Source organism: Heloderma suspectum, chromosome 4, assembly GCF_057233095.1.
Source record: "Heloderma suspectum isolate Gila_16-S chromosome 4, 16-S_ref, whole genome shotgun sequence".
NCBI classification, from domain to species: domain Eukaryota; kingdom Metazoa; phylum Chordata; class Lepidosauria; order Squamata; family Helodermatidae; genus Heloderma; species Heloderma suspectum.
Window position 1 is genome coordinate 198,813,062 of NC_139461.1, and position 27,331 is coordinate 198,840,392.

Here is a 27,331-nt window from a genome sequence, read left to right on the forward strand (position 1 = left end):
AAAAATATTAATGCCTTAATCTTGTTCAAACAATAATTACAAAATATACCCAGTGTTAGAGATGGACAGCAAGCTGTTATACAGGTACCAAAATACATTAGGTTGGATTCAAGATCTACCTTCCATGAACAGTAGGGGTCTGCTCACACAAACTGCCTCTACCCAGTTTTTAAGGATTCCCCCATCTCATCCCACACCATAGCTCACCCCATGCAGAAAGGTTCCTTTACCATCCACGTAGCATTTCCAGCAGGCTGGAGGGGCTGCCATGAGGAGGGGGGTGGGGAAGTCAACTTCTGTCAGCCCAGCTGCATGTGCCTAAATCTGGATCCAATCCATTGGTTTTCACCAGGTGAGAAAATGGGTGGAGGGGAATAAAGTTTAAAGCACAAACCATCAGCATTATAGTAATCAAAAGGAAGAGTTTTTGTTATTGTTTGGGCTTGGAAATAATCTCTGCAGTTAGCATCTCAAGAAACAATACAAAAAACTCCTTGCAAGTCCATGAAGAAATAGTGGGATGACTGTACACACTGGGTTAGATCCAGATTCACGCTGGATCAATTGCGATGGAGGAAATGGACTTCCCTACCTCCTCCTTCCCAAGGCAGCCCCTCCAGTCCCCTGAAAATGCTAAATAGAGAGTCAGGAGACCCTGCTGAATGGGCTGAGCTGTGGTGTGTGGGGGAAGGCAGGATGCCCAAAAATCGGGCAGAAGGAACTTCTGCGAGCAGCAGAGCCTTTCCTCCTGCAGAAGGCAAATCCTGAATCCAGTCCAATCCGTTTCACACTGCTTCGAACTCTCTCAAGAAGAAGGAATTCTGTCTCTAGCCTAACAGAATAGGATTTGAAATACCTGCCTACAGCACACAGCAATTATAATTATCTAATACTCTACATTGACTTACATACATTATTACATTCTATTAGAAACGATTTTGAGAGAGTAAAGTGCAGCTACTACAAATATTTCCAACCCTGCCTTAAAAAGCATTTCACTTGACAGTCTAACAGAGACAATAGTTGATAAAAATGCACCTTTAAAAAAAATCCCTAAATGTAAGTTTTGTTCTACTTGAAAAATGGCAGGAGAGGGAGAATCATTGGGAAAAAACAGGAGGATTTCATGCGCGCGCACGCACACACGCACACACATCATCTTTCTGGGTTTTCTCCTTGCCTTCATATCTTGGTTTTTGCCTAGTCCATAGTACTAGGCACAGGTAAGAGGGCTTGAGGGTTATCTGATTTGGGGGGGGGGGGTAAACCGAGAATTTGTTTCCAGCTGGGACAACAATTCTGGGACTGGTAAAACTCATCTCTTATTTGAGGTGGGCTTTTATGAGACTCCAAAGCCGATATCCAGGCTCAATCTCAGAAAATGTTACCAGCATGACCATGCATAAGCCAAAAGCTTTTGAAAAAGGCACAGTTTTAAGTAGTCTGCAAGAGCTTTCTCCACTACTGTCTTAAGACTGAAAGAAATAAAGGACTCAGCTAAAGCACTTAACCCAACAACAAACGCTGGGTTCCAACTCTGACTTGTCAAGGAAGAGACAAACCAGAGTTCTAGATTCTGATGTAACACTAACCAAGCCAAGGATGAAGCATCCTGGCTTGTTTAGCCACTCCTGCTGGCAGAAGTAGTCAAGTGGGAGCAATCAAGCCACGTGAATTAGCACACTGACTTTGTCAGGGTTTTTTAAAAACCCCAGTTGCTGTTGCATGCGAACTGCATCACTGTCTTATACAGCATTAGTAGTACTGACATTGGTCAGTGGAATCAAACTCACAGTAGAAAAAACTGAGATTTTAATAAGTCTTTCATTGCACAGGCAAAACCTAGGAGGAAAAAAATGCCTATAAACTGTGTGTCACTGTGAACAGACTGGAACATCCATCAGCTCCCCTTAAACAGGCAAAATTATCATTAAATTCTTCAAAGCAATATGCCAAATAGAACAGATGGAAGCTCATTACTTTTCTTTTCCCTTGGCATTTGCTTACCCATCATTCCAGTTCATAAAAATAATACACATGTGGCACTCCATTTTCAAGGAACACAGCCCTTTATATTTCACCTATAAAAATATATTTGATTGGGTAGATGAAACGGCCCATGGAAAAACTCAACCACTGAGTAGAGTTAGACATTAATATGAAGACAACGTATAGAGCAAGAACACTAGGATCCAAAAAGTTCTGGATTTCCAATGAAAGGTTTTGCCTTACATTTTATTGCAGCTGATGCTGTTTTCTTTTTAGGACAATGCAATCACTGTTTCATTATATTGCTTACAGAGGCAATAATCCATATTACTTATGAGTAAAAACCTCTGGTACTTAAACATGTATAAATAGGATTTAGGATCCCAGACTTTACTCCTTAGTCTTAATTTATTAATTAACAAATTAATCTCCTTAAATAGTTAATCCCCTTAATTTATTTATTCTGTCAACATGGTGAGGGCTTGAACTTCAGTATGACAGATCATCAGTGCCAAACCTCACTCTACTGGCCAGCCTAGATTTTATAACTGCTCAAATCCAGACAACTGAGGCAAAAGGAACCTTTGACATAATATTACTATTGCTACCGAGTGGTTGCTCACTTTCTTTAAACCCTTCCTGCAAAGTAGTTCTCCATACTACTTCTGCGGCAATTTCTGGTTTGGACCCTAGTTAAGGTGTAAACAGCCTCCAAGGGAGCTGCATTACCTTCACTGTTGTCTTACCTCTTGCCCAGTGAGTTCATAAAGCTAACTTAAACTTGATTGGTTATTTCTGGCTGTCTGATGTCACAATGAATATTTGTTATTCTCGCAATTAACTCTCACACATACTCTTTGTTGTCATTGGCTCTGCTGCACTGATGTCACAGAATTCAGCTTCTTTCTTGGTCGAGGCAATTTATAACATGTTCTTAAATCAAGAAGGTTTTCAAAGTGAAGAATTCTTAAAGCAAATGTGACACCACTGAGAGCCATGGGTCACACAGCTGGCTGCCTTGGGCATTGGGTGAACCTTTAATACTGTGTTCCAACTCTAAGGTCGAAGTGCCATGGGCTTTTGCTACATTTAACGGAGAAAATGATGTATTGATGCCAAAGGCCTTTCAATGAAACTTTACCAGTCCTAGAGCCTTCCTGAGCTGTTTATAGGACTGTGCCCTCAACCTATCTCAAGCACTCAGTATAGACTATAGCATACCTTAACTCTTTCATGTCCACTGCCACCCCATGAGTTTAAACTGTGTCTACTTTTCATGGAGATGGTAAACATGGAACTGGACCAATTGTCAACATACATCAGAAAAAGTGTATCATCTCAACTTGTCCATTCCTCTCACCAATGCTTCATAATCAAGATCACACCCTTGTATTCTGCATTCATGTGACTGGAATTTCTGACCTCTCTAATGGTGTACTCACAATCACCAACATAAATATGAATTCCACAATTAATTTTTGTGAATCGCCCAGACAGCTTCGACTATTGGGCAGTATAGGAATGAAATAAATAAAATAAAATAAACTGTAGCTATAAGCATGAATTGAATGGGCAGAAAAATCCATCTTTATAACTATGGACCAAACAGGATGTGATGTTACATGTGCCTTTGAATTTAACGTGCAATTGTTTTTAAAAAATGCAACACAGGGTGGGGTGGGGGGCTGATAATCAGCACCAATGAAAGATTTCCCCACAATGGAACTACTAGCTTTAGAGGAAGGATTTTCCTCAAGACTGCAGCTGGAAAGGAATGAATTCTCTCACCATGTGTGCTGTGATCCTCCCAGCTGATGCAATTCGTAGTTTTAAAAGTATTTAGTGTAAATATACACATTTACAGTTTGGTCCTAATAGTATAACAGCTCCTATTTACAGGAGTTTATGGTACAACTCATCTCTTTGAACTGATCCCACAACTGAAATAGCTGCACTGACAGTATATATAACCAGTATGTATAAACAGGTTTGACCAAACAGGTATAGCTGCAACAGAGTGCTGAGTTTGGCCATATAAGTACTTTTTTTACCTGCATGATACATAGTACAACAGACTAGTTTAGAACTAATAATAAGCAATTAGTTTAGGACTAACCAATGAGGACATCTATTTTGACTGAATTCTGCTCACCCGCTCCCTAAATATACTGAACTTGCAGAGGGGGAGCAGGATCACATTCAGTGTAAATGTAGGTATGGACATATCTGTCAGTTTCGCTTTTTCCTTCATTCAAATTTTTTAAACCTCTAGTTTTTTCCCTTCCGAAGAAGAATAATTTTGCGAATGTTGATAATTTGTATAAAATATGAACTGAAAATCTCACTCATACCAGTCAGATTCCATAGGTACAGCTTTTGCCAGTATGGAGATGACCATGTTGTACTTTCCTGCCATATAAGTGTTAAAGATGAGAAGTCTGTCAGACAAAACACGTGGCAACCATACTTCAGCACTAACATGGTTGAATACACGGAAATAGAAGCACAGACTTTTAAGAGCTACACACTCAAAGCACTGGGCCTGGATGGACAAGTCTATCAGTTTCCCCAACATTCAATTTTTAAAAATATCAACTTCTTTTTGTACCAAATATGGAGAACTTTGCAAATTTTGGTAAATTCTGATCAAAGCTGAACTGAAACAAAATTCTCCCCCATCCCTACTTCTACGCACATTACAACTATACATGTGTACATTCCTCCGTGCAATTGGGAGCCCTATCTGATAAGAGATCCCAATCATATAATGGGTGGCTATGTAAGTACAGATTTAGGTACACGGATACCCTTTCTCATTTACATTTGTGGAGGCAGAGCCAGTGGGCATAATCCCACTCCCCATTCATAGGTTCAGCATACAATTAGGGAGGGGAAAAATTATTATTGTATGCTTGTATGCTTTCTCCTTCATGTCTTCAAGTACGCTACAATAAATTAGTTTTGTAGGCAACTAAAAAAATCTGTTATGCTGTTCTGGATATGCAGGCATTCCATAAAATGTTGGTAACAGCTGGCTACACTCAGTGATTTGATAAATATTTGCAGCTATGGAGGTTCACATGACATCCTTAGAACATAACAAATATTTCAAATAACACTCCCATAATTTTGGACCCTCCACACCTTAGAAATCATCTTAAAGTTAAGCTATAACTAAATTATTGTGATGTTCAAGTATACATGTATAAATTTCTAAAAGAGAAACTTAGTCACTGCAGATAATCATATTTAAATTTTAAAATAAATCACAGCACTTTAGTGAATACATTAAGGCACCACAACTAGAAAAAAATGGAGAGCGCAATCCTATGGTCCCTGGCCAAGTGTTCCAGGGACCATGGGATGGCTCGGATTCTCCCCTCCAAGGTCAGAAACAGCGCTCAAACCTTGGATGGGGAGTCAGACATCCCCCCCCCCCACAGCTGGCACAGACAGAACTGTGCCAGCTATCCTCTGAGATCAGAAAAGAGACCTTGGAGAGGGGGAAAGGGGGAGTTCTGGTGGGTGAGAAAGGGAAGAGACTGGAGAAGCCAATGTATGATTTATCCTGAGCCTCCTCGATCATCTTTCCCTCCCCTTCCGAAGCACCCTCACTACATGAGCTAAAAGGCCCATCTAGCGAAAGAAATCAAAGATTGGAGGATGGGGAGATAAAGATCACCTCTGCCGCTTCCCTTGCCCTCCTGGGTTTAACCCAGCAGGATGCAGGAATCTCAGAAGCCTCCAAGATCAGGGACCTCTGAGTAGTACGGGTGCCGTCCATCGAATGGATTTATTTATTTATTTATTTATTTATTACATTTATATCCCGCCTTTTTTCCTCCTTAAGGAACCCAAGGCAGCATATATAATCCTGCTCCTCTTCCATTTTATCCTCACAGCAACAACCCTGTGAGGTGGGTTGGGCTGAGTCTGTGACTGGCCCAAAGTCACCCAGTGAGCTTCCATGGCCGAGTGGGAACTAGAACCCGGACCTCCCAACTCCCAGTCCAACACGCAAGCCACTACACCACACTGGCTCTCAGTGTGGATTGTGCCCTAAGTTAAATATGGATGGGAGTGATGGATTTTTGTGATGTTTGACTTACGTGTTTGAGCTGCCCCATTCATTGCAGTACAGAACACCTACACAAGCAAAGGAACATAGAGCTAAGCTAAAAAAAACAAAAAAACAACCCTATTTCAAGCAACCCAAGTCAGAGGTGGAATCTGAGTCACAAACAACAAACCACTTCTTTGACTCTTCATTTCTGCTTCAATATCCATTTTACAAAAGGAAAAAAGAAAAGTGCTTTGCTCAAGACCACAAGAAGAATATAAGCTTGGCGTGGGATTTTGAGCTGAAAACATCAACACCCCTTCCCATTTTTCAGTCAATGGATCTCCCTTCCAAATTGAACTATATACATGGGTAAGCACAGCAACTAGAAGTTGCCCACCCTGATAAGCTGTGAAAATTGCCCACTTCACAGCTAAGTGCTACAAATCTTTATTACACAAGACAAGCCTGGCCTGTGTAGGATTTGAGTGCCACCTCTAGATTCCTGCATTAAACTTCTGATTTAGATAAGATGAACTATTGGTTTACTGAAGGAAATGTACAGAATTTTATTCTGAATTACCAAGGGACAATAGAATAATGTGAGTCACATCCTATTTTGTGCCAGCATGAATCCAACAAACTTCAAAGCTGTGTTACATAGAAGACGAAAGGAACCTTTAGAAGTCCAATTTTAAAGATCGCAAGGTTGCCTGTACATCCAGAAACCAATAGTTTTGTTGTTTCTTTGGACTCCAGACAAAGTTCTACTATTCAATGTTTCATAATGAAAGAAATCCTGAATTTTAGACACATAATACGCACTGACTGATGGTTTCTCTTTGATTTGACTACCCTCAAATTTCACAGAGACTGGCTCTGACATAAAGGCAGCATCCGGCAACAAATCATGGGTTAATTAACCCACAAATTGCAGGGATGCATGGTGTGCCCGAGCCACTTCCTGTTTCCATTAACAACCCGCAAATGCTGTATTTAAGGGTTCTTTCCGTGACCTCTGAACAGGTGTGCTTGGGGTTGTTCATGGGTTAAACAATCCCAAGTTAACCCATGGCTTGTTCATGGGTTAACTTGGGTTCTTTTAACCCACAAGCAACCCCAAGTGCCCCTGTTCAGACGTCATGGAAACAACCTTCAAATGCCGCATTTGAGGATTGTTAATGGAAACAGGAACGGACTGCTCGCAGAGTACATCCCTACAACTGGTGGGTTAATTAACCCAGAATTTGCCACTGGATGATGCTGCTATGTCCAAACAGTGTCAATATGTTGCATCACCTGGCGTGAAAGCAGAGGGAAGGGCTGTAGCTCAGTGGTAGAGCACAAACTTTGCATGGCGAAGATCTGAGATTCAATCCCCAGCAGTAAGGCTGACAGGGGGTCAGGGGAAGCCCTGTATGAAACCCTGGAGAGCTACTGCAAATCAGTGCAGACAATACCAAACTAGATGGAATAATGGTCTGACTCGGTAGAAGACAGTTTCCTCCATTCCACCCTTTTAGGTAAGTATTAAATATATGTGTCTTAGGACAGCAGTGGGCTCTCATAAGCACAAATAACAAAGGAATAGCTTTGTCCTGGGCTATTTCCCCAATATGCTTTGGCTATTTTATTTCATAATGATAATGATCATTATTGAAGACCAAGCAGCAGAGCTTAGAGATGTAGCGCTTAATTGTGCCCAACAATTTTAAATGACAAGTAGATTCTGGAAGAGAGACTTTGGGACTGGAACTCATTAACAAGGCTGATAGCATTTCTGTTTGGACAAGGGATATGAATGGTTAGTTCACTACAAAAGGTAAATTATCCCTCATCTGATTATGATCTGCATTCATACATTTAATGCTCCAGCAAAGAGGGTGTGTTGTTCTATTATCTTTAGTTCCTACCTTATTAACTTTGCCTTCAACCCATATCTTCTGTTAGCACCGCTTCCCATCATTCTGAAGGGTCGCCCAACCCTTCGGAACATATTGGGAGTGCTAGGGAGTGCAGGGGAGAGGGTGAATTGCCCAGAATCCTCCATTCTGCTGACAAGCCTCCACTGGATTAAAGAGTCTTTCGTCCATAAAGGGATACCAATATCTTTTATATGAGGGAATACAAAAAGATATTGCACTGGCATATTTGTGAGTACAAATTCAATCTATTTAATCAGCCCCCAACCTGCAAAGCATTTGGCCTCCATTCGTAGGCCAAATTCAAAGTGTTGGTATTAACCCTCAAAGCCCTAAATGGCTTGGGGCCAGGTTACCAGAAGGATTATCTCCTTCCATATGTACCTGCCTGGACCCTAAGATCATTCTCACAGGCCCTTCTCTGGGTGCCTCCATTGAATGAGGTGAGGTGGGTGGCTACTACGGAGAGGGACTTTTCAGTGGTGGCACCCCGGTAGTGGAATTACCTCACCAGAGAGGCTCACATTGTGTTTTTTCAGCACCACATGAAGACCTTTTTTTATTTTCCCAGGCTTTTCAGCCCTTCAATTTTAAAAACTGTGTAAGTGCATTTTAGGATCTGTGCACTGCTGCTGGCTTTTATCTTGATTCCTACTTGGTTTTATTCTGTTTTAAACTTAAAGTTTTTATAGTATGTTTTACTATGTAATTGTATTGTTTTAAGTTGTATCTTGTGAACCACCCAGACAGCTTTGCTGATGGCGCTATAGAAATGTAACAAACAAACAAATAAACACATGGTGAAAGAGGAAGTACAATTGAATTCACTAACGCGTCATGCATCCTCTCCCCACAAAAAAGGGCAACAAAGATGATCTGGGGGACTATAAACTAAGTCCTACAAAAGATTGAAGGAACAGGGTATGTTTAGCCTTGGAAAGAGAAGACTGAGGGGAGATAAGTACCTAGAGGATTTTCATCCAGAAAAGGGCCACAACCTGTTCTCTATCATCCAAAGCTATAGGGCATGAAATAACGGGCTTAAGTTCGATGAAGGCAGATTTCAGTTGAACATCGGGAATAACTTTCCTTATGGTCAGAGTAGTCAGACAATGGAACCAACTGCCTAGGGAGGTAATGGGCCCTCTGTTGCTGGAGGTATTCAAGTAGAGGCAGGATAGCCACCTGTCAGGGATTCCTGCACTGAGTAGGGGGTTGGACTCAACCTAGATGGCCCCTTCCAGGTCTATGATTGTACAGTTTCAGTTAATGTGCTCTGAGATGAGAATAGAAGACAAATCTCCCCATGGAGACATGCACATCTCCCCAATGAGCAACACCAGGAATTATGGGGAGAAGAAGTGTATGTTCTTCATGCCTCACATCTCACAACTTGTTTGGAAGGTATGAAATGATTCAGATTCTCCATGGTGCTAGAACACTTTAATGTGAAGTACTAGTCCCCCTCTACTCAGCACTGGTTAAGCCTCATCTTGAGTACGGTGTCCAGTTCTGAGCACTGCACTTTAAGAAGGATGCAGACAAACTGGAGAGGGTTCAGAGGAGGGCAATGAAGATGATCAGGGGACTGGAAACAAAGCTCCATGAAGAGAGGCTGAAAGAACTGGGCATGTGTAGCCTTGAGAAGAGAGGACTGAAGGGAGATAGGATAGCGCTCTTCAAGGACTTGAAAGGTTGTCACAGAGAGGAAGGCCAGGATCTCTTCTCCATCACCCCAGAATGCAGGACAAGGAATAATAGGCTCAAGTGACAGGAAGCCAGATTCCGGCTGAACATCTGGAAAAAAATTCCTGGCTGTTAAGAGCAATACAGCAATGGAACCAATTACCTAGGGAGGTGATGGGCTCTCCCACACTGGAGGCATTCAAGACGAGGCTGGACAGCCATCTGCCAAGGATGCTTTGACTTGGATTCCTGCATTCAGCAGGGGGTTGGACTCGATGGTCCTATAGGCCCCTTTCATCACTACTATTCTATGATCTATGATTCTATGAACCAGTGCAACTCCTCTTTAACCACTGTGTATAATGACAGCATAGTATTTTATCAGCTCCCCATCCACATAATTCAGATCCATTTATAAATTTCAACATTCCACAGCAAAAGCACAATCCTACTTCAGCTGAAAACTGTTTACATATAAATACTGGTCCAGAAATCCTCAGTCACATATGACGCACAGCAAATCAAAACATTTGGTGTTATAAATAATTTTTGCTTTTGACTGCAGATTAAAAACAACGTATCATGGGATTTGGGAATTTATACATCGGCTTAGCTGGATTAACCATCTCTCTTAACCAGAAATGCAATATTTTAAGGATAAGAGTAGCATTCAGCTGTTGCAAGGGACAACCCTTTTCTTGTCCATATTTGTTGGTTGTTCAAACCTTAATCTGCACAGCACAGGAATAAGTGTGTGAAACAGACATTTGTGCTGTACTATCACGATGGAAACCATACATTAATGATTTTCAAACTTTCAGCCATGAGAAAACCCTTTCCATGCCAGTAAGTCTGCTGGAAAACTCCTGTTTTGTCTGCTGTAGAGGCCCTGCACATGCCAGAGGCTTCTGGGACATATCCAAGAGCATCCACCCCATTCAAATGGAGTGCTGGCCACCAGGCCAGTCGGGCCTCTGTCACTCTGCACAAACTGGCAATGCCCTGACCACAATTAATATTCTCCTATGGCCACACATTGCAGGGGAAGTTCAACTGTAGCAATAAGGACCTCTCCTCTTATCCCATGGCTGCTAAGTTTGTTCAGGAGACTTTGGTGAGGGACTTTTAGTCAAAAGCCTTTTAGGGTGTAATCCTATAGCCACTAAACAACGGCTGGACTGCCATAGGATTATTCGGTTTTGGGGAACCAACCCCAGAGCCCACTCTATGAGGTTGGTTCCAACAGAACCGCCTCCCTGCCCCCACATTACGTGCATGCACACAAAAGCCAAGAAACCACCAAGCTATCGGCAGTCAGGGAAAACGCATGGGGCTAGTGGAAAGGGACATGGCCATCTGGCAAATGCTTGAGGCCGGAGCCAGACCCCAGGCCGAATTTAGTCTGCAGGCCTGAGGTTCAACGCCGCCATTCTAGAGGAACAGCCTCTTCCCTGAGCCTGCACACACACATTCATGCACACACACTCACACACACAGGGACACACAAACACATTCAGATTGGTTCTTGAGCCCTTTGGGGCACTATAATAATCATCCCTTGCAGAGTGCATGGATGAACTCACACCTTAACAGTTGGGTGTTATCAGCCTCAGAGGCTCGTCATCAAACTCTAGCTATAGAAGTATCTGATTGTTTGAAACAAGGAAGACAGAAATAAAACATAGAACAAATCAGTGATAACACTTAATCATTGCAAGGCCATTCATTCTGGTGGATCAGGATCATTTTTTGTAGTGATTCATTTCAAATGGAGCTAAACTCAAAGAAACAAATTACGCTGTCCTGCTGAAGACTACTCTCTATTATATATTTTGAGGACTGCACAATTAAAAAAAATTCTAAATATGACCAAGAATGCATCTGGAAAAAGTTCCAGTTTTCTTTAGATTGGTATATATTGAGTATACAAAATACACTGTATTTTGGGTGTCATTCCATTAAAATGTGGTGTGGGCCACTTAGGTTATGCCACAAACACTGACTGTGTTCTTCTATATAGCCCTAAACTAATAGCCTCATCCTAAAGATTTGAAGTGACGTATGCACCCACAACACCAGTATAATGTCACTGTTACTTATCTGCATCATAAGCTTACAGGCTAGCAGCAAAGGTCTTAGAAATGGGTTAAAATAATCTAATTCCCTATCATCATCATCTATGGTGTCCATTTGGCATAGATAATAACTGGCATCCTGATCTTAAACACATTTGTGAAAATATTAAGTCCAACTGAAACCTGACATGACACGAGAACAAAACATTTCACTGCATGGAAAATAATGGCTGGTGCTTGTACATTGCTCAATAACATATCCATCAACTTGTAGCTGAAGGCATGAACTACCTCCATTGAAAACTATTGTGTGTGAAGTGATGTGAGGAGCTAGGAAAGCTCTGTCTGTGGTGTTTGCTCTGCAATCACTGTTTCACACATGCAAATCATCAACCATACTGAAATCATGGTACATACATTGCGCATTTCCTGTATAAGACATGGAACAGGACGTCAACACAGAGAGCCAGTGTAGTGGTTAGAGTGTTGCACTGAGGCTCAGGAGATCTGGGTTCTAGTCCCCACCCTGTCATGAAGCTCACTGGGTGATTGGGCCAGTCACTGACTCTCAGCCTAACCTATCTCACAGGGCTGTTGTGAGGATAAAATGGAGGGGAGGAGGACCATGTAAGCTGCCTTGGGTTCCTTGCAAGAGGAAAAAAGGTGGGATATAAATGTAATAAATACATAAATAAAAACAACAGTCATGGAATTAAATCTGATTAAAATCAACAGGACTAGCGGTGCAAACCTATACATACATGTCTACTCAGTAAGCTCCACTGAGTTTAATGGAACCTCCTCCCAGGTAAGTGTGTTTAGGATTGCATCCTTCCATTAAGTTTGTTCAGGATCAAAAAAGAAAGCTGTCAGAAAAATAGAAGAAACACTGAATCCTTTCAATGCAAAGTAGTATGAAGCCAGCATCAGAATCCCATGATAGCTTTCAATGTTACTAATTCTATCGTTGAAAGCAATTAAGAAATATCATGTAAAACATATTCCCTGAAAACCACAGTTTGCAAAAAGAGAGCTAGCCTTGGAAAAGCAGTCTCCTCCTGCTCTTCCCAGCTCCCACTCTCTCTTCCCCTGTTGCTGTGAACCATGTTTTAGAGTAGGGGTGGGAAACCCTTTTTTTGGCCTGAGAGCCAAATTGGCTCCCAGCATCCTTGTCAGGAGCCACAGCCAAGACTACCAGCACGTAGTTCTCAATATCCTTTTCCAGATCCCATTCTCATACACATTCACACCTACAGACAACCATACACAAATACACGCACACACATAACTATTTACACATGCACATTTATATGCACCGTTCACACATAAAGACACATCCCATTCACTTGTACACCATTCATACACCCCATTCACACATGTGCACACACACACACCATTCGCTCCTTGTCTTTCCTGAATGGGAATGCTCCTCAAGCCAGCAGCTCAGTCAGAAATTGCTCTCCTGCTCCCTGTGAGGGGCGGGGACTTCAGGGAGGGTAAGGAGCCTCACTAGAAGCCATTGCGGGCTGGGTGCGGAGGCCTAGTGGGCCAACTTAAGCCCATGTGCCTTAGGTTCCCTACCCTTGGTTTAGAGCTGCATGTGCACCAGCACTAATGATGATTAATGCTAACTATAGTTCCCTCATCATATGGTGTGAAGTGGTTTCACAGCCTGTGGTTACAAGGGAATCTAGTCACCACTTATCATGGCGGTGCCTGTGTAACTCTAAACCATGGTTAACACTGACAAAGGAAGGCAGGGAAGAATTCACCCCAGAAAAAGTGAGAGGAAAGAAGTACACAGCCCAGAGATAGGGTTGCAATTTGCAAACTATAGTTTATAGCAGGGGTGGGCAACTTGTGGCCTCCAGATATTTTGACCTACAATTCCCAGTAGCCCTACCCAGCATAGCCAATGGTGAAGGGTAATGGAAGCCATAGGCCAAACATCTGGAGGGCCTCCAGTTGCCTACCCCTGGTTTACAGGAAGCAGGATTTATAGGTATAGCTATCGAGCACCAAAACGACCAGCTCAATAAACTTTAGGGAGGGCATCAAAAGGCAAGTCTGACCTTAACCCCAAATTGTAGACCATAAATACCCAACACCATGCTAAATATGTTGAGCGTGGTCATTTACGGGTATGCTATGACCCCTTAAAGAACCTTGCACTGTTTGGCATTGAGGATGGTTTCACCCTTTTCTTTTTTTCCCTTCGAACGATGAAGGGAACGTTTCCCTTCGAACGTTCACAGCGATAGCTAGTAAATCATGTGCCATCAAGGACAGGACAAAGGATGGCAGGGTTAATTTCCAGCTGCTCTAGCTTGGGAGGAAAATCTTGGGATGTGAGAAGCTGACTGATTTCTCAAGTTCTGAGGTCTGTGTTACTGTCCTTGAAACAACAGAGTGTTGAGGCACCTTAAAAGACAAAAACATTTATGATGGCCTGCACTACTGGGGACTAATCCATGAAGTTCAGGCCATGATGAATTCATTAGAGCTGGATCCAGACATGTCTCTCTGTGAATGGAAGGACTCCTTCTGTTTGCAGAAGGGATTCTGATCCAGCGAAGGATCCCTGACTGCCCATTCTCCCTGCAGCCCCCAGCGCCACTTTCCATGAAGTTCCAGAAGGCCCCAACCCTCCAAAGCAGTTTTTCAGAGGGCACAGGGGTCTACAGGGGAAGGAGGAATCAATCGGCGAAAATCCAGCTGAGCATCCCGTCAGCAGAACTCCACTCATGTCAAGTCTGGATCCAACCTGAAGTTTTTAAGGCGCCACAAGACTCACTGTTGTTCGGCTGCAACAGATGAACATGGCTACCCGTCTGGAAATGGCTCTTGAAACACTGCAATCTAGCTGCAGAGAGGAGCGACAAACAAAGACGCTTTCCGGTAAATGATATGAGATTGATGGGTATTATAGGCAAAGGGGGGGGGGGATCCACACTTCTCTGACACTTCTGAAAATTCCATATGTTTAAACAATAATGATTGACAGGACCAAGAGCAGAAAATCAGCATAATAAAGAGAAAGAATTCATAGGATTAACATGAATTGTGAACCTAAAGAACAGAAAATATATCCTCTTTCCTTCCCCATGTTAAGGAAAGAACACATTTCTAAGGGACAATGACGCTTCACAAATTGTTTATTTTTATCTTCATGTCTAAACTATGCTTTAAAACAATTCCAAATATATGAATATGGATGTATGAATACTGTTGGGCAGAACAATTGTATGGAATCTTCCCCACATTTGGATATGGAGGAAAACACAATTAATTTTCAGAGAAATGCAACTACTTCTTATGATCCTTATGTGTTGGGTGTTTTATAGTTTGGAAGCCATGCTGTTGATGTTAACTAAACAGATGAGGCTCCAAATGGATTCAAAGCACCCAATCTGAGTTTTCCCACTATAATTTGACTTTTTTCCAATCACAATTTGGTCGATGTCATAAGATGCTGGATCAGACAAAAGTCCTATCTAGTCCAGCATTCTGTACCAACAGCACTCCAGCCAGATGCCTGTAGAAAGCCCAAAAGCAGGACATGAGTACAATACCACCATCCTGCTCATGTCCCCCACCAACTGGCATTCAGAAGCATGCTACCTCTGAGACTGGAGGTAATATATAGCCATCAGGACTAGTAGCCATTGATAGCCTTATCCTCCATGAATTTTCTAATCCCTTTTAAAGCTACGTTGGTGTGGCCTTCACCAAATCTTGTAACAGTAAATTACATAGTTTAGCTATGTGGTGTGTGAGAGTCTATTTGTCTGTTCTGAGTCTCCCACCATTCAGCTTCATCGGATGACCCTGGGTCATCCAATGTATTATGAATTATAACGTTAAGTACAGTTGTTGTTCAGTCATTAAGTCGTGTCCGGCTCTTTAAGACCCCATGGACCATAGCACAACAGGCCTTCCTGTCCTTCGCTCTCTCCCAGAGTGTGCTCAAGTTCATTAAGTACTGTTGGAAGGGTGTATTTTTTAATTTTAAAGTTTTATTATATATTATTATATTATTATGCTTGTCTCTTGTTTGCTGCCATGGGTGGATTTGGTCCAGAAAGGTGGGTGATATTAAATAAATTAAAACATAAATACCATATTTTATGTGGTGCTGTCCATTCCACACACATACACACACACACACACACGCACGCACACAAACCTTAAGTTTTTCCTGGATATATTTATATGGGGATGGGGGAGCAATTCAGTTTCCAAGCAGCTCTCTGTCATGCGACGTTAAAGCCAAATTACACTTTCCTCGGGCCAATATAATAACGCACACGCATGCAGCACATCAGCATGCATTCACCAACATTACAAGCTGAAAGAGAATTCCTGGGAAACAAATGAGTTGTTTCCAAATACTCAACCAAGAAAGCTCAAGCAGGCAATTCTAAATGAAGCTGAATGAAGATTACATATTCCAGTCTAAAGTAACTAAAATATTTTTATTGTTAAAAAATTACAGTAGTAGTGAAAACCTTACTGCCATTTGTCATATGCATGCCAACATACATATGATGTTTATTTCATTTAATGAGATTAGCATCCCTGAATACATTACATGGAAATCAGTCCTATTATTGACTTTATGTAAGTGAACTTAGGGCACAATCCTATGCATGTTTACATAGAAAAAAGTCCTATAATTCCCAACTAGCTAGCTAGCTAGAGGGACACTGGGAGCTGTAGGACTTTTTTCTGTCTAAACATGCACAGAATTGCACCCATAATATTATGCCACCTAAAGCACAAAGCCTTCCAGTTAAGTAGGTTGCGAACTTGCAACTATTCACTCAAACAAACTGTTGTCCTCAAGAAATTATTTTCCCATTATTATTATTTTTAAGGGAGGGATCAAATCTTCCTCTATTTGGGGGGGAGCATTGCCTTCCTCCACTGAAATAAATGGGGAACCCCACATATGCAAAAGATCTGCATGCGTGCACATGAACACGCGGAATTGTGGCAAATGTGCTTCATACTAATGAAAGATTTTACAGCATTTAAACAAAAACAATAATGTGGGCTCAATCACACTTGTTTTTCATGACAAGTGACAACTGAATTGTGCTAAGGTGTAAATTATGAACCTCAATTGATCTTCAGGAAACCTTTGCCCATATGAAATCTGCCAAGGCAAACAGAACTGCTTTATTATTGCAGACTGCAATCAGCTGTTGATTACTTTGATGTGAATAACGTAAAACATAATCACAAGAATTTTTAAAACTATCTTAATGTAACTTGTCATAACAGTGTGAGGGTGCATGATCTGAAGGCACACGGTGAAGCAACCTTGCATAAACTCAGAAGGTCTGGCTGTTTCCACTGCCTGAATGGGAAGGCCTGGAGCTTCACTACAGAAAGGTGGATTACAAATGTAGTAAATAAGGAAATAATGACAGCCTTGCAACTAGCTACTAAGGATAGGGTTTCCTCACCCTGCTCCTCAAGATCAGCGGCTGCTAATACAGCAGTTCTTATGGCTCCCTTTCAGAATTTAGAACTAATTAAGACGTAAGTGGGACCTGAAACTACAAAATACTGCAGTGGGAAGGTGCTCCTGTTCAGTGTTCCACCCATGTTTTATTTCAGGATATTTCATTCCATTGCCTCAGTACACCCCCGGACCAGCAGGTAGGGAAATTTGCCCATCCCTAGTTGTAGTCCAACACATCTGGAGAGTACCAGGTTGGGGAAGGCTGGATTAAGCTGACGTGAATTTCCTAGCTGTCAAAAAAAGCAGGAATAAAAAAAGCAACCAGCCTTACCAGGAATAGGGCAAGGGGCAACACAGTGGAAAAGGTTGTGAATAGCACAGAATAGGAAACTCCATTTCTGTCCTACTGTTCACATTTAAAAAAGAAAAGAAAATAGAGCAAAAGTATACTTCTTCTCTCTCTTAAATAGATTTCAAGACATAATAGAGACACTAAAAATACCTTGACATGGCTATGACCTCTGGATATTAAGTACCTCAATCAGTAAAGAAAAAAATTCTCAGCTACTTATTCTCCACTGCCTAAATAGGTTTCTGATCATCTTCTGGGTACAATTCAGGGTACAAATTTTCATCCAGAAAAAGCAGTGCAACGTTTGACCCTCACGTGCCTAAGAAACTGCCTTCTCTCTTATATCCTGGCACCATCTCTAAAATTGGCTGAGAGTGCTCTCTTGATGCTATCCACGTACAAAAATGCAAGCAAGGAGGAAGCTTAGAGATTCCCAGCAGCTACTTGTGTTTTTATTTTCAAACATGGCCTTGCTCATGTTGAGTTTTTAGGCCAGGACAGGATATGCATTAAACCACATCTTATTCTCTCTCTCTCTCTCTCTCTCTCTCTCACACACACACACACACACACACCAGGTTCAGATGATGATCGAAATAAATGATGTTTTAGATCAGGGACGGGAACATGTGGTCCTCCAGATGCTGTTAGACTTCAATTCTCATCAGCCCCAGCCAGCATGGCCAACATCAGGGGGATGGGGGTTGTAGTCCAGCAACTTCTGGAGGGCGACTCGTTCCTCACCTGTGGCTTAGATTACTGGGAGTGACCCACAACAAGCATCAGGGTTCAGTGCTCCCTTCCTCCTCTGCATGTGAAAGGAGAAAAGTGAAAGCCTCCACTTTCAGTTTTGGCACAGTTTCCCATTAGGTATGAACTCAGGGAATTCTGGTTTATTCTAACTTGAGTTAGAATAAATCCCCGTTCCACAAGTCCATATATAATAGGAAAATGTGGTTCAGTAAAACTGAGAGGCAGCTTTCACTCTCTCCCTCTAGAATGTGTAAGAGTAGGAAAGGGGAGCGGGGGAGCACACAAGCCAAAGACTTAGGACGACTCACACCCAATCATCTAAGCCGTAGTTTAGATGATCATCTGGACCATGCCCACCCCACTCTATGTTCAGGCTACACTGAAACTACGGTGCTGTTTTGGTAGAAATTATCGCCACGCATCTCCTTTTCAATTATTTTTCAGCCCTTCTTGTAAAAATTATTTCTTGCCTTTTCTCTCATTAGACTTCACTTGACTTCACTTGCTCTCAGAGATATCATCACTGGACTCAGGTGGAGGCCTTTTCAGGCCTTTCCTCTCCATCCCCTTCTAAGTCATCCAAGCAAGGCCTCAGCCAGTCGGTCACCAGGCAGAAAAATTCTGACAGGCTCACTTGGTCCTTGGATTGGGAAGGATCTTTTGTTTTCATCACCGAGTCCAGCAAAAGTCCATGTTGATGGACCTCTCTCTCACCTGCACCTTCCATTCCCCCTCTATCACTGCAGCTAGCCAATCCTGTTCTTCTTGGCCTCTCAGGCTCCTCCCCCATCACAGCTAATTGGCTGATTGTTCTTATGTTCCTGTGTTCCCATGTTCTCCTCTTTCCCCTGCCGCACCACCTTACAGTTGACAAGCCCTGAACCGAAACCTCCTCTGATAGCCCAGACAGCCCATTGCTAAAGCAAACAAGGCAAAGCTAAAGAGCCCCTGCTGAGAGTGAGCCGCTACTGCAGAGAGAGAGAAGAGAAAGAGAGAACGAAGGAGATAGGTGGAGAGTTGCTATTGAGGTGACTGGAAGCTGCCAGCGGCCCTCGAACCTTGCAGTGAAGAACACTGCCCTAGTGCATTCCTTTACTTCCCCTGTGTAAGTAAAGGGGTGTTGTTCATTCCTTTGGTGAAAAGTGCTGTATCTGGGAACACTGTGGTTTGGGGGCAAAACCTGTCAACCAGCCCTGCCTCCAATATATGTTCTATGAAGCTGCGCTATATAGAATCTCAGTGCACGCTCACACCCTGGCCCTCATAATGAGAGGCATTTGGGTAGCATTTTCTAACAGCCTTTGAGGATGCTGTTACAGGAGGAAGAGTTAGCCCAATTTGTCCGTTATAGGAATGAGGCTGATGAGAGGGTACGTGGGGTGGTCGAGGCTGGGTTTGGGGGAAAGAATGACATTCTCCCTCCCCTCTCTTCCCCTATGCCCATCAAACTTCACAAGCCTTTAGCTGGTAAATATATAATACTCAGCTGGCACTGAAAGGGAATACAATGAGAGACCACACACCAATTTAGGTAATCGATTATGTCCCCAAGCTCCTTTGAGCTGCTGATTATATTAACGATGGAAGTTCTTCCAATGTGATCTCATTGTAGTCCTAATCCCCTGCACACTGCACACAGAAATCTGTTTAATATACACTAGGAATAAAGAATGTGACTTCCTACTTGTAACATGACATTTAGGAGGATTAATAAGATAAGGTATTTTAATGGCAATTTTAAAACGATATTGCCAAATTGAAGTGTGTTATTAATACTTAACTTGACCACAAATCGCCTTAAAAATTAATATCTTGTATCTTGGGAAATAGCCTGCCAGCCAACATGTTTCAGATGCAACAATTTAGTCATGTGACATGACTCATTAAGAAGTAGGTCTTTTCCCATATGTCTCCCTTCTTTCCTACTGCCTACTCTCTTTGGATACAAGATACCAATATTGGGGAAAACATCACCATGGCTGAAAAAAACAATCAGTACACAAGGCATCAAAGGGCAAACTCAGCTATGGAATAAACTATGGAATGAACTGGACAGTTCAGTTATATGGAGTGCAGTTGAAAGGACCCAGGCATCTCTAGGTAAGGCAGTATTTCACAACTGTGAACTCAGAATCTGCTTTCAAACTTGCACTACTCTCCCTAGCAGCAATCACCTGTTTCACAGGGGAATGTGCAAGGATCTGTGCACACAGTCATGTGGGTACTGGGTACAGATTAATATCAAAAGAAGAGCCATGCTGGATCACCAAAGGCTAATCTAGTCCAGCATTCTCTTCACACAGTGGCCAACCAGATGCCCCTAGAAAGCCCATAAGCTGGACATGAGCGCAATGGCATCCTGCCACTGGTGTTTCCAACAACTGGCATACCACCTCCAATACTGGGGGTAATATATTGCTATCACAACTAGAGATGTGAAGGCCTGGGGGGGGGAGGAAAAATGGGGGGGAATGGGGGGTTGGGTTTTTCCAAAGACCGTTTTGTTTTTTTCTGAAAAATGGGAAAATTTGAACAGCTTTAGATTATGAAATATTTTCTGTTAGAATTTAAGACAAAGTATTTATATATTGTTACTCAGCCTCTACTCCCCCCCCCAAAAAAAAATTTCTAAAAACTCTGTAATAAGAACACTTTTATAGAAAGACTAGAGATGTAAAATGTCTGGAAATAATGCAGCCATGGGGGGAAATGTTTTTAATCCTCTCTGTAAGATTCCCAGCATAGTTATTTCTTTCATTGCTTATTAAAATTATTGATCTAAAGTATATTTTACTTTTATGTTCAGTTCCCCAACATGTGAGTAGAGTCACTGTTGTACACTCTTGACAGTAAATGTGCATTCTTGACAGTTTGAGTTTTGTTCAATAGAGTCCTGTGTTTCTGATGCTGTAGCACTCATTTAATGTTGTTCTAATCTATTCAGACAATAATTACGAATTTACTAACGGAACTTACTTTAAACGTTTTAAAATATAATGATAATTTTATGAACAAACTAGGTTATTAATAAAATAACTTCAGGAACAGAAAGGCTCCTTTATGTTTCTAAAGCAGCCATCCCCCAACCTGGTATCCTCCAGATGTTTTAGACTACAGTGTCCAGCATTCCTGACCATTGGCCCTGCTGTCTGAGGCTGATGGGAGCTGAAGTCCAAAATATCTGGAGGGCACCAGGTTAGGGAAGGCTATCTTAAAGCAACAAAGGACTTTAGAACTGTAAAGAGCGCTAAAAATATAAGTATTTCTTATTTTTCAATTTTCCCCCAAATTTCCATTTTTTTTCCAGAAAAAAAATGGGGAGAAAAATGTTTGTTTTTCTCATGACCTCAGAATTTCCAGAAATGTTACATCTCTAATCATGACTACATGAACTTGATGCTGCCTGTAAAGATCTGTGGATTAGGGTAATTAGAGGTGTGCACCAACCACAACATTCAACTTGGACCCCAATGGCCCAATTCTGCTCGGACAGATTTGGAGGCTGTCTGCTTTTACATGGTATAAAACACGAGTCAGGATTTGGAAATCTGAAACTTTGTGCTTCCTATGAATTATCATGGGAAATCAAATAAAAATTATAACTTTTTTCTGTCAGAAGTGGATGAACTTACAGTTCGCACAGTAGCGTCTTAGGAGGGGATTACACTTGCCAAATTTCAGAAAAATTGGCACTGTGGTCTTTGTGCTATTGACCCTTATATTTTGATTTTTTAGAAGGAAACTACCAATAACTTTTTTTCACGTCTTGGCAGTATGAGATTAAATTTGCAGGAAGAGTTGCCCTATCTGAGGGGATTGAACCTGACATGTTGCAGATGGAATACATGCAAGGATTTTTGTGCAAGAGTAGCCTTTACATTTTGGGGGTATCCAAAAAAAGGATGTGCTTATCCCCCTATGTTCTATTCTTTGGAACATGGCAGGCAGCACAGAGGTGGGCCTAAGTAAGAAAATGGAAAAGTTTCAAAAAGATAGGTGCAGCAATTTATGAGAAAGAGGAATCCTCAAATTTGGAAAGGGTGAGTCACTCACTCCCCTTTCTCTCCACTTGTGTTTTTTTGGGCAATTTGTACAAAAACAGAACACATCACAGAGGTGTCTCCAGGCCAAAACCTGTACAGTTTGAGAAGGAGAGATGCAGAGGCTAGGGAGTTATAATGACTGAAAAACAGTTTATGGCTTTTTTTCACAATGAAGCCTGCTGGTATTGAAAGTATGGCCATCTCACAGTCCCATCCTTGTCCTCCCACAAAACACCGTGAATGGAAAGAGCCCCTGATAAAACATCCCCTATTGTTAGAAGGTGGACCTGTCAGTCACTCAACTACCACGCCTTCCCCCACCATCATTTAGAGCAGGGATAGGCAACGTGGTGCTCACAGGCACCAATGTGCCCATGGCCCACTTTTATTGGCACTCGCCAAGGTGCCCTACCCCTCCCATTTTTTTATCATTGTGAACACATTTTCTTACCAACAGCTGGGATTTCTGTAAAATATGTTTTTTTAGGTGCTGAAAACTTTGGGTTCAATGGAATTGTTTTGTGTGTTGGGGCTCTGTCCCCACCTCTGCCTTGCACACAATCTTTTGTGTAGGTTTCTTGTCCTTTGCCATGCCTCCCATGGCAGCCATTTTGTGGTGGTGCCCAGCACAGTTTCTCAAATTGCCAAATATGCCCATGGCCCAAAAAGGTTGCCTACCCTTGCTTTAAACAAAGGAAAGCAAAAGAAGAACACATTCTCTCCCTTTCTGAAGCCCAAAGCATGAGCAAAGCCTTGTGAAAGGATCCAGCTTTGGTTCTGGTTGCTTCAAAGGGAAGAGCACTTTGCCTCAGAGAGCACCAGAAATGGTTCAATGGGGCCTGATTCAAATCCAGTGCACATCTCTAGTAATAATCCCATGCTGGCATTGAAAAAGAATAGAACAGTGTATCTCTGGCCTCCTCCTTAAGCAAAACATAAACAGCTCTTTCTGAACTTCCTAGTTTCCAAAACAATTTGGGATAATGTAGTCACCAACTCAATTCCAATGTGGATCACTGAAAATCTACTACAAGGACCTCTGGATTCAGTGAGGTAGCAAGGAACCACCAGCCTCAGATCTCATTCTTCCCAGGACTTCACACATACATGTAAACCTAGATTCCCATGCCCGCCTTAAAGAATAAGAGGGGGTTTTATTCTTATTTCACAAAGAAAATTAAGCCAAGTTAACAAAGTAATATAAGGGAGATAAGTCCATGCTATATAGCATTGGTACTTCACTTGCATGGATCCCATTGAGTTCAACAGAAATGCCTATAGAGAAGAGATTATGACCCCTGACTGTTCAAATATATATTTATGAAAATGCCAATGCACATTTCCATATCTTGACTTGCTGACATGTTCCAATAAGAATGCATACATCTCAGAAAAAGTATGATTTCAATACACAAAGTCTCTAGTTTTTTGCTGACACTGTCAAAACGGGTGTCCACCACCACCTCCTGTTATGTGGCTGTATCTGATGAAGTATGCTGCAGTCTAAAACCTACATTTAAAAAATTATGAAACAGAAACACTCTGTGGCTCATTCTTTCTTTGTCTTTTCTTTACCTGTAAATCTAAAACTTAAGAGAAGTGGTTTACAATGTGATCCTAAGCATCTTTACTCAAAGGTAAGTCCCTTGAAGTTTAGTGGTGCTTATTCCCAAGCAAGTGTGCATAGGATTGCAGCTTTAAGCACCTTTCGCTCAAGTTAACAAGTGTCAGCAGGAAATATTTTTCCTGTCAAATACATTCCCTTCTTTGAGCCATCATATAATGTCAGCAAAATGTAGTGTGCTAAATAAAAAAGACTATTACATAGTTTAAAACAATGGGAGATGAAAGATGGTCTTTCCTACTGAATGTATGTCTGTGTTTCCTTTTCCAGGTGTGTGAATGTATGCATGTATATATATATTATATGGAAAATTATTTTAAGTCTGAAAAAAGCAAAACATGTTATCAGACATGGTAGATTTTATTATTTGCAAAGCTGGGAGAAAACTGTGCCAACCCAGCTTCAATGATTTTAGGATTAGGGCAGAAGTTGGTTCCATGTTTTTAAATCACTGTGATGCAGGGCTGCAAGTGTCATCAATTTATAATGAAAGAGATTCCTAGCAGAGCCCTATCGATGGAAAGGAAATTCTTTCTGCATTTTATTTTAATTCAAAATTTCCTAGGAGAATATGTTGGTATAATTGCAAATTCTGAAATATTATTTTTCATCTTTGTTGCCTTAATACTGACTCCTGGGGGAAGCAGCAGACTGAGTACAAGGAAAATTCTAGGCAGTGTCTTGCATTTGTAAGTATCTGTGTATGTGTGTCCGTATGTATATATAATCCAACCCTAATGGTTACACACACTCCCCTTTTTGTTCATCTGTTCAATGTGGTCAGGGATTATTAAATTATGCTAATGCTTTTGTCAGCTGACATTACAACTTGTACACTGAGCTGTTTAAAGGCAGATGTTTCATTGCTTTTCTGTTGGTATTCTTTCCCCTGAACTGCACTACAGCACAGCCTACCGAAATGTATATCTTTCTTAGATATATATGCAGGAAACCACATAAAAGTAACAGGTTTATAAGACTCCACTTGCACACCACATCAAGTGCCATGACATCCCCTAAATGTCCTAACCAGAAATAGAAAACGACGACTGCTCCATTTTAAAATGCAATCTACTGTCAGAAATGCCTGAGCCTGTCATTTTTGCTGGCTGAAAGATTAGCATGATAGCATGTGGCTATTATCAGCAATCGGGCTCTTCCAGAATGCTGCCCATTGATCAGTGACTAACACATGCTTTGAACCAATACTTATATAAAATGAGACACTCGTGTCAGGGTGTTGTTTCGAAAGGAAAACAAGATGTCACCATTCCTTCACACGCACACATACACACAAAAGATTAGCTGGGGGATGGAGCTTTACAAATAAATAAAGCTGAGGACCTTCTCAAGTAGCAATCTTTAGAAAATGGCTCTTTTGAGGCAGGGGTGGAAAGGGCTCTCTCCCACCCTAGCCCACCACATAGTTTAAAGAGCCCAACTGGTGACCCACAGATGGGATGACCCGGGAACGAATCTGAAACCCAGCCGCACGGGAGCTACGGATCTGGTCTCAAGGTAGGAAAGAAGAAGTCACTGCAAATGGTGGATAATAATATGCCACCAAACAAGAAGGGGGCGGGGGCAACCAAGGCATGTAAGGATCATCTCTTGCCCCAAACGGGACCACCAGGGATCATCTCCCCCTGCCCGCCTCCACATACCCCTGTAACCACTGCATCGCTCCGTGGCCAGGCACCGCTCGGTATTCTTGCGCCCGCCCCCCCGACACCTTGTCAACAAGTGGGACTCCTTGAAGGCGAAAAGCCCGCCCTGCCCAAAGGCTGCCGGGGGGCGTGCAACGGGGAACAGCCCGAAGGCAGGGGGAGGTGGAAGGCAGCCGCCGCTCCCGCTTGCAACCCTGCGCGCTTACCACCAGAACGGGCACCCCCGCCGCCAGCGAGTAGAGAAGCACGGGGGGCACCGCGCTGCTCTCCTCCGGGCCCGGGTAAGGCTTGCGATAGGCGCCCTCGTAGCAGAAGAAGCCCTGCACGTTGACCGTGAAGGTGTCGGTGTACTCGAAGTAATACGCCAGCATCACAGTCCCTGCCATGATCACCATCTGGAAGTAAAGCATTCTGGTGAGAAGCAGACGAGGAGGAGGAGGAGGAGGAGGAGAGGGCACCAGCGTGTGCTCCGGCGGCGGCGGCAGCCCCCCTCCCCGGCTGCGCGCTCCGCCCGCTCCCCGGCGGCATTCACCGGGGAAGGAGGCGGCGGCTAGTCCCAGGCAGCGGCAGCAAGAGAAGGAAGACGAGGAGGAGGAGGAGGAGGAGGAAGGTGAAGAGCGCCCGGGCGCACGACCAAGTCCATGGGAAGGGGAGGAGGCTGCTCAGTCCCTGGCGCCGGGTCGTGCACGTGGAGAGGGAAGGAGGCGGAGGGAGCCACCGCCGTCGGCAGCAGCCCCGCAGGGGACGCTAGCAGGCCCCACGGCTGGCAGGCAGGCCCCCCGCGCCGCGTGGTCGGCTTGGCCCTAGAGCCGAGGTCTCCGGAGCGGAAAGGCGTCCCGATCGAGGCGGCAGGACGCGCAAGGGCGCCGCCGCTGGGAAACGGCGCGAAGCCGTTGGCCTGGGGAAGAGCAGGTCCGCGCGATCCTTTTTCTTCAGAGAAGGGAGAAAAGTCGCCCCTCGAATTCCGCCCCGTCAGCGTCCCGCACAGAACGGCTTCGCCTTTCCATGGAGGCTCAGGGAGATCTCCCGGTTGCGCATTTCCTTCGGGCGAAACATCAATACATTAAAAAAAAAAAAACCCAGTTGTTCCTTCCGTCGCAGATTTGGGATCAAGCAACGCGTCAAGCCCCACCGCGGGAAGAAATCAGGCGATCGGGCCAATCCTTCCCACCCAGGCTCGGCAGCTGCCCGCCCGGGACGCGCCGAGCGATGCTTCGCCTCCGGCTCGCTCAAAGTTCTTTCCTACTCGAGTGGGTCATTCGGCCCCTGTCACTGAGAACGCCTTGGTGCTGGGCGCCGGCAAGAGCTCCCTGGCCGCTGGGCTCGGCTCTTCTAGTTGCACTTAATCCCTTCGCCTTGATTGGAATCAGTCCCGCAGTGGCGGAGGCAGCGCAAATGCCGTTTCCAAGGCTGCATGAGAGCTGGCAGAGGTGGGGAGAGAGGTGGGTGGATGTTTGAAATCCGTTTCTTTCTCGCTGTCTTCCTCTTCCCCCTTGCCTCTCTCTTCTCCCCCTAGTAAGGATTTTTTTCCCCGTCTTTAAAAAAATCATAATCAGCGGAAGCAGTAACTCCCCCGTGCTCGTCATTGGAAGCATCAGCCTCCCATGTGCTTGCTCTCTCTCTCTATATATATATATCTTCCTCCTCCTCCTGTTCCAACAACTAGCTGCTTGCAAGCGCTGGATCCAAG

The 27,331-nt window shown here is 43.1% G+C and overlaps 1 protein-coding gene across 1 annotated transcript in view; it reads right to left on the reverse strand.

Moving 5' to 3' along the window:
• The window catches only part of PLPPR5 (phospholipid phosphatase related 5), a 114,362-nt gene extending 87,326 nt beyond the window's left edge, over positions 1–27,036 (reverse strand). The window contains exon 1 of the mRNA XM_084848214.1: positions 25,848–27,036. Coding sequence (XP_084704340.1) covers positions 25,848–26,051 — 204 coding nt within the window. The 5' untranslated portion in view covers positions 26,052–27,036. The remainder of the gene's footprint in view (positions 1–25,847) is intronic.
• Positions 27,037–27,331: the final 295 nt, after the last annotated feature.